This window comes from Teleopsis dalmanni, chromosome 2 (genome assembly GCF_002237135.1).
Source record: "Teleopsis dalmanni isolate 2A chromosome 2, ASM223713v2, whole genome shotgun sequence".
NCBI classification, from domain to species: Eukaryota; Metazoa; Arthropoda; class Insecta; order Diptera; family Diopsidae; genus Teleopsis; species Teleopsis dalmanni.
In genome coordinates this window covers 199,887,015-199,896,096 of record NC_051847.1, presented here as the reverse complement: position 1 = coordinate 199,896,096, position 9,082 = coordinate 199,887,015, and the positions used below count along the sequence as shown (strand labels likewise).

Genomic DNA, 9,082 nt, shown 5'->3' with positions numbered 1-9,082 from the left:
AAATATTTTTACTTAGCTAAACTTTCTCAAGACACTCTTCTAAAACAACTAGAACACTAAAAAACTGAAATCAGACCTTGATGTACTGTTGGATTAAGATGATTTAAGTATAAAGATATTTAAGCGTAAATTTTAACTGAAACAGATTAACAACTTAAAGAGTATCCTTGAAATAAAAAAGTACATTAATTTAGATTTAGATCTAATTTAGATTTAATTTAAAAATAAATTATTAATTTAATCATTCAGATATAGGTCCATAGCATTTTTGTTTAAAAATGATCCTTTATAAATCGTTAACTCTATAAATGATTGATCACTTTTTACATATAACTGGACATATTAAACTATTACGCGTAGTGTGAGTTTAAAAATTTTTTATTTATTCTGGTTTATTGAAATCACCCAATGATTTAACATAACCTCAAAATACAATGACATTATATCGCATGATTATGGTTATTAATTCACATTGACCATGTAATCGTTAACATTTAATCATTATCATCATTTGGATTTACAGCTCATAGTGAGTTTTGTTCTGTATAACAATTTACCTTCAAGTGGATGGGGCCCTCAGGGTGTCTCACCTTCTTTACATCATCTTAGTGGTTGTCGCTCTTCTTTTTTCCGTTTTATGATTGTCCGTTTCTATATGTCTGATTGTCTGATTATATGTCTAAGATTCACTTCAATATTTTTGGATTTAACATATCCAAATATATATATTTCCTTCTGTACTTTTGTTTCACCAAAAATGTTTCATAAACCTTTCTTTTAAATCTCTATACCGATTATTTATTATCTTTTCTTAAAGTGAACGTTTCTAAATCATAGCATAGGGCTACGTTGAAAGTTAAAAGTTAATACATTCTCAATACTATGGAGTTATTATTAAAAACTATTACTTTCGTAATACTATTTCTGATTTGTGAGTGCTGTCGTTACTACGTATATAAAAAGTAAGTTAAAAATGTATGGAACCACATTAGGAAAGATTAATCTGCGACTTACCCTAGATTAATGCCTTTGTATCTGTAACGTTACGCTATAGGTTTTTGTTTTACATATACCCTGTTTTAATGTTATTGTTGTGGCCCGCGAGAATTATGCAGTTCCCAGTTGTTCTTAGTATCCACCTATTTTACTGATTACTTTACTTTAGATTAGTTTCATGATTGAGTTTACTAAAGAATTTCAATGTTATGCAGATTCATTACTCACGCAGCGCTATCGGCATCACTGTAACCAATTTATATTTTTTTTTTTATAAAGAAGTTTTTAAAACATTAGTGAACTACAACAACAAAAATTCATTTTTATATTATTTTAATTAATTGTATTTTTGGCTGATCAAACAGCTTTTTCGAGTATTGCCAAATACCCATCATCAGTGGTCTTGGAAATAATTCTAGTAATTAAATACTAGAATTATTTCCAAGACCACTGATGATGGGTATTTGGCAATACTCGAAAAAGCTGTATGATCAGCCAAAAATACAATTAATTAAAATAATATAAAAATGAATTTTTGTTGTTGTAGTTCACTAATGTTCTAAAAACTTCTTTACAAAAAAATATTTGTAAATAATTTTTTGAGGCTGCAAATACCAGGAATCTTACTCGAATCCTGCCAAATTTGAAGCTCAGAGTCAGCGCACCTTAACCAACTGACCCAAAGCCGTACTTTACTTTTATGTTCGCACATTTTTCTGGAGTTTTGTTACTTTTGCTATGAAAGCAAACAATTTTACTTAACAATTTTACTTGCTGTGTTTATATTACAACGAAATCATAAACCAGCTGTAGAATAATTGAATTAAATAATTATATTTTTATTTTTAATTGTTAAATTTCAATACTATTCCTTTTTTTGTTTTTTAAGAATTTTGTAGAATTTCCAATATCACTTTCTAAATAATTTTTTGGAATTATCAAAAAGATGTTTTTTTAAAAATTGCAGCTTTGATACTTGTCAAAGCTTTCTCATCCTTTTGGTAGGGACTTATGGATCACATTATCACTATACTCCCTCCATTAAAATTCAATTTTAAACATAACATTATGAGTGTAGTAAAATATTTTTCAATTTTTTAGTTCATTTCATTTATTTCACTTACAGGCTATTTTTAAATATTAAATATATTTATTCGAATATATTTTTGATTATATTTACTTTACATTAATTTCATTCAGTATTTGTATAAATATTAAATCAGATTTTATTACCAATCATAAAAACTTAATTTAATTTCATAAAATAATTTATTGTTGTTCTGGAAAATAATGTTGTTAAGTACAACAACAAATTAATTAATACTTTATAATAAATTTAATGTAATTTGTTTTTATTTTCTTTGTTTGTGTGTTTACATGATGACATTTAATTATTAAACTTATTATGCAAAATTATGATAAATAATATAAACAATATTTTAATACAAAAGCTGACCATTGATGAAAACATGAACGTTAAAATAAAAAAAAAGTATTTAAAAATAATTAAAATTAAAAACAATCAGCAGATTTTAATGACTTGAACGAGAGGCAGTCACACAAAATCCAGCTCCAATACCACGACTCACTTCCAATAGAATAAATGCGCACTCCTCACATCGAAATTATAAAACTTCAACAGCATATAATCCTGCCATTTGGTTGGTAATAATCTGTAAAAAAAATTTCAATATTAAAAACTATAATATAATAATATATATAAAAGCACTGTTAGTTTATAAAAATGGAAACAGATATTGAATAATTAAAATTTAACACTTTTACAGTTTTGTGTCTTTTATTGTGGTTGCATAGAACAAGCACGGCATGTAACAATTTAATTTAATTTTTTAAAAAATTGTAAAAATAAAATATTTATATTTTATATTTTTTTATTAAAATATATACACATACATATATAACATATACAACTTCCACACTCACCTCAGTATCCAGACGGATAGAGCGAATATTTTTGGCACGTACACCATTCGATGGTTCAGCATGACACCTTTAACGATTTTTTCCGCTACATATACTGTGGGCAAACCAGGATAGCTGCTGGATATGCTGTACAAGTAGTTGGTGGAAATGTTTGCATGTGGTACGAGAGTATGGCACGTATTTTTCATGGGTCAATTGTTGCGGATCAGTCGTTGATTGTCATGTAATGAATATTAAAGGAACAAAGAAAAAATTTAATTTTTTTTACAATTTAAAATAATTAACAAATCAATTAAATGGATTTTTTTTTGTTTTTTTGATTATTTTAACTTTTGTTACAATTTTTACTTTGTGCTGCATATATTTTTTATTATGGAAACGTGATAACATTCTAAATGAATGCGAAATAACATTATTGCAATTGGGACCTGCAAGTGGCACACGTCTCATATGCACAACATAAAAATGAATAACACATATTTTTATTATTAAAATATTTTATTAATTTAAATTCACTTACCCAGCATCGTTTAATAAGTGCAAATCGCCACTGGTTTTCATCAGATACGTATTTGCGGTTGTTGTGCGTACATAATCAGAATCTGAAAGTCGAAGTTCTGCACGCAAAGACTCCATGAAACCCATAATTCCATACTTTGTTGCGCTGTAAATGCCAGCTCCAGGTAAGGGAACTAGACCTAATTAAAAAGGAGACAAAAAAAAAGAATTAAAAAAATTACATCAAAACTTAATTGATTGAAATAATAAAACTGTATAATATAATTTAAACTTATTTAAGCAGATACTAGCATTGTTTTATTTGAAGCACTTATGCAAGGTGTACGTTCCAGCCCATTTTGGAAAACGACTGGCTCACATATACTCCAAGAATTGAGCTTTTTGTTACGTTAATGCACAAGCGCGGATAAAAACACATTGCCAATTTCTTTCACAAGTTATCAAATTTTTATCTACACTATTATTTTGGAAATAATAGTTTTGTAAGCGTTATAAACAAATTCAAATGAGCTTCAAATAAAACACGGCTATTATTTAAGCACTGCAATCGGCCACTCTGTGCCGAGGTCAGTTATCTTTAAAACTAAAGTAAATGAACTGGTTGACAACTCTAATAGTCAATAAAAAGAAGTAGTGACTATTTATTATATAATAACAACTGGCTAAGATAATAATAGAATAAGACATTAGCCTATTAGCTAAGACAATGGCTAATACCTACCATCGAATACATATACGCGAACAAACTGAATAAATAATTACAAGGTATCGAAAACATAAACATATCAAATTAAGTTTGTGTTGAAAAAATATGAACTTAAACCCAATTGGAAAAAGATTTATATGTCATACAAGATATCTTCCAGAAATGGAGACATACTGAAAAAACATGCCTGAAGACCGATGGATCCAAATGTACTGCCGTCTTTGAAGACAAATGAGTCAAATATCTTAAAAGTTATTTTGCGTACATATCTTGAAAATATAAATGAAAATATAGTGGATGTATTCAATATCTTGCATAGTGTCCGCATTTAAATAAAAATTTGCATACTTAACCTAATTTTCAAATTTTTTAATTTTATACCTTTTAAGATATTTTGCTTGAATATCTTGAAAAGTGTGTGCGTCCAATGTCTTGCATAGTATCCGCATTCAATTAAAAATGTCCGCACTTAGCCTATTTGCTATTTGCTATTTTATGCCTTTAAAGATATTGTGCTTACATATATTGAAAAGTGGATGCGACCAATGTCTTTCATAGTGTCCGCGTTCAAATAAAAATGTGCACTCTTAGCTTAGTTACTATATTTATTATTTAATTTATTTTTATTTAATTTTCATTTTATTTTTATTTTATTTTTATTTTATTTTTATTTTATTTTTATTTTATTTTTATTTTATTTTTATTTTTATTTTTTTATTTTTATTTTATTTTTATTTCATTTTTATTTTATTTTTATTTTATTTTTATTTTATTTTTATTTTATTTTTATTTAATTTTTATTTCATTTTTATTTCATTTTTATTTTATTTTTATTTTTATTTTATTTTATTTTATTTTATTTCATTTTTTTTTATTTTTATTTTATTTTTATTATTATATTTATTTTATTTTAATTTATTTTATTTTTATTTTATTTTATTTTATTTTATTTTATTTTTATTTTTACATTAATTTATTTTATTTTTTTTTTATTTTTATTATATTTAAATTTTATTCTATTTCAATCATTTTAATTTTATATTATTTTATTTTATATCATTTTTTTTTTGTATTTCAATTTTATTTTATTTTATATAATTTTATCTCATCTTATCTCATCTTAACTTATATTATCTTATCTTATCATATCTTATTTTATTTTATTTTATTTTATTTTTTTAATTTTATGTTATTTTATATTATTTATATTATTTTATTTTATATAATTTTATTATATCATATTCCATTTTTATAATTTTATTTTACTGTATTTTATTTCGTTTTGATTTCTAAAATATTTGTATTTTCTTTAATTTATATTATTTTATTTTATTTTATTTTATTTTTATTTTATTTTATTTTATTTTATTTTATTTTATTTTATTTTTTTTATAATTTATATTTTATTTTATTTTATTTATTTATTATTTCTCTTTACCAAGTATACTCAATGTATGCCGTTGTTTGTCTCATGATATCGACGAGTCCCCAAACAGTTTTGAAATTAATGTCTTCAGAAACAATTGGAGGAACTGGAGAAAGAGCAATAGAAAGAATAATTTCTCTAAACTGCAAAATGTTATAAAAACCATTTGTAGCAATTTTAGTATGTTGTAGCCAGACACATTTAAACGAGATTACGATTTTGAGAGACGAAGTTATAAAACAATCCAAATATCAACAATACAGTCCGATTCAAATATATAAACCTAATTAAGCATACTATCTAAGTTAGCTACGTAATTTGCCTAGTCAAGATAAAATTAGACCTAAAAAAGCTAACAAATTAATCAATAACTTACAAATAAAATAGAATAGAATCATAGTTACAAAGCTTAACTAACTAAAATGCATACAAATAATCTTACCAGATAATGCTGCAACTGCAACAACATGACCTGATTTTCTGGCCACCATCTTTGGTAGGAATTCTTTTGTAGTCTACAATATAAAGAATGAAATCGTATGTAAATCGTTTAATAAATCTTTTTAACATACTGAACAAAAAAAAATCGTATGCAATAAACTGCACTTACCATAATATATGAACCCAAATTTACAGTGATAATGCGTTCGATTTCATCGCTTTTCAATTGTGGTGTAGATGTCATTGGCATTAATGATGCATTGTTGACTAAAATTTCCACTGGACCCAATTCTTTTTCAACCTTGACAGCCATTAATTGCAATTCCCTAGGAGAAGACACATCGGTCTAGCGTTGAAAATAAAAATTTACACATAAGCGAAAAACATAAGAACTGTGGTGGGCACACCAGCCACTATATCAGCAGCAGCGTTACAAGCAACCAAAATTATAAGTGCAAAGGTAGGATGAATGAGTAGGACAGAATGAGATTAATGCAAGTAAATTGAAGTGTTAACAAAAGAGTCAGAGTATGTGGTGTGCAAATTTGTGTTAAGTAAGTGGGTGTGAAGTGGCAACTCCAAATGTAGTGTAACAGCATTTGTGGTATGACTTGCATTACTACAATGGATTACTTTAAGCTCGTGGAACATGTTAAGCATGCCTGCAACTGCGAATACGTGTATGTGCATATGCGCATATATGAATGTGTGTATATATGTTATATGTAGTACTTACTTTATACGCTTTAGCCACGCAACGTGGCATGGTTTTGGTAATGAGGTCAACAGTTTCATAGCAACCTTTCGAATGTACATCGACAATCGCCAACTTACAGCCTCTTTTGGCCAATTCAATGGCAATTTCCCGACCAAGGCCACTACCAGCGCCAGTAACCTGTAAAACAAGAATAACAGCATTAAATATGAAGCCAAATTTAAGCCACAAAAAGAAAAAAAAAATTCGTTAAAAGTCATTTGTATATTTTAAAAATCTTGCAATGATAAAGAATCTATGTAATTTAATTTGCCAAAGAATGAAAAGTTGAAATAATTGCTCAGCTATTTTTATTGCTATTATTGTTGGTTTTGTATAAGTAGATCAAAGAGCAGAGAACCAACCATTGTGTAATTAATTACATTAAATTTGATAACAATGCATGACTTTACAGACAGACGAAACAAAAAACCACTGCAAACAATTTAACGCATATTTAAGCTCAATTAATTTTTCGAACTGTGCCAAATTGCGCCAAATTGTTTATTGTATTTACTATATATATATATATAGGTAAGTATTCCACTCGCAACTACAGTGGGTAACCGTTATAAATGTCTAATGGTATTCGGACAAAATTTGACTTTCCATTGAAGTGGGCATACCAAACCCAATTAAATACTAAACGCTACTAGTATGGAGTTTTTAATGATGTCCAATGACATCACAGCCGTGGGCATTGATTTGTCAAATATAGTGAATACCACAACCAAAAAAAAAACATAATAATAATGTGAATATAAAAAAAAACACCATACTGGATGGATGTATCTCAAATTGCGTTCACTGTAGCTACGCGCTTTTATGCAATAAATATAAACAAATTCAATTTGTTTACTTTGTTTTAGTATTTTTTGGCTTTCAATAATAATTAAGCTTATGTTGACCCCTGCACGCTAACCGAATTGACCGTAATTATTGTTTTATTGACATTTTAACTTAGCCGCTCACAGTTCCACGCCAAAAGTATCTACAAACTTTAATGCTGCGATGAAGTGCAATTCAAATAATTTTTTTTTTTTTTTAATTTTGTATAGTTAGTCATTTCATTTATTCAATTGTGTTTTTCATTTGTTTCGCTGTAATTGTGTAATTTAATAAACAATATTTCAAGCGCAGTCATTTACATAAACTCCCTACCCTTCACTCTTTTCATCTTTACGCTTTCAGTGAATTTATTTTATTTAAGCATATTTATAGGCATATTGTTTACTTAATAAAATTTTTTTTTTATCGTTAAAAGATTTAAAAATGTAAATGGCGGAGAATCAAATTATTTTAAATGTAATTTAACTTTTATTGAGAAAATTATTACTGAAAAATCTGTTTGTATATTTTTTATTCTTATTTATTATTTATTTATTCTTTTTCATTTTTATTGTTCAATAATTCAAGTGCATTTTATATTCATTGTAACTTTGACTATGAACTTACAACAGTAATTGATTTAGTTGTCAGCCGGAATAATAAACATATTATTGCATTAATTATAAGAAGAGTATCAACTTTATCAAGAATCAACTTTATCAATAATAATAAATGAAAACAGGTGGAAACATTAGATTTTGCAAGATCAAATGTCATATCTAATATTATATTACGCTTACGCATATATTCTAAGCTAACAGAAGCAACCTTAGCAGTTGCTGAGCTAAATTGCACATATTTAGTTTAAAACAGCACAATGGGCCTGTGGGTTCCCCTGGGATCGCAGGTATAACCTAACTTAACCTAGTTTGAGACAACAATCAGCACCTAAAACAGATGCATAGACTTTTTGCTAAACATCGCTATCGAAATAATCTTTCTCATTCCAAATGTAAATCGTGAAGAAATGTCAAATATGCAACATAATATGAAAAAGACACTTATAGATAATATATCTAATTACATAATCCCAAATACTAATTTACAAACTGGTACTTCGCCACAAAGGTTTCCAATAGAGAAATGTTCTGGCAGTGGCGGCGCTAGGCGTTAGCGATACCGTCAACCACCGACGGCCTCGCGCCCACAGGGGCACTTAATGAATATATTGAACAATTTGGTTTCATATATAGCATTAATCATATTCGAAGTATGGTATATCCGAATGTTTATATAGTAACCAGAATCATGTGCACAGTTTCAGTCAGTACAGCGTCTGCGGAAAGAAGCTTCTCAAAATTGATTAACACCTACTTGAGAAATATGATGATCCAAGAGAGACTATCTCTATTGGCAAGTCTATAAACTGAAGCGAAAATAGCAGCTAGTGCAAATTATGATATATGTT

General features: G+C 27.2%; 1 protein-coding gene across 1 annotated transcript; it reads right to left on the bottom strand.

Annotated features, from left to right (window-relative positions):
* Window positions 1-2,330: 2,330 nt before the first annotated feature.
* Window positions 2,331-6,996, bottom strand: LOC119676546 (short-chain dehydrogenase/reductase family 16C member 6-like; the record flags this gene model as incomplete). The annotated part of the gene is made up of 6 exons (XM_038087787.1): window positions 2,331-2,669; window positions 2,941-3,066; window positions 3,461-3,638; window positions 6,034-6,106; window positions 6,202-6,378; window positions 6,769-6,996. Coding segments are annotated over 6 exons (870 nt in total), but the record flags the coding sequence as incomplete, so codon positions are not given.
* Window positions 6,997-9,082: the final 2,086 nt, after the last annotated feature.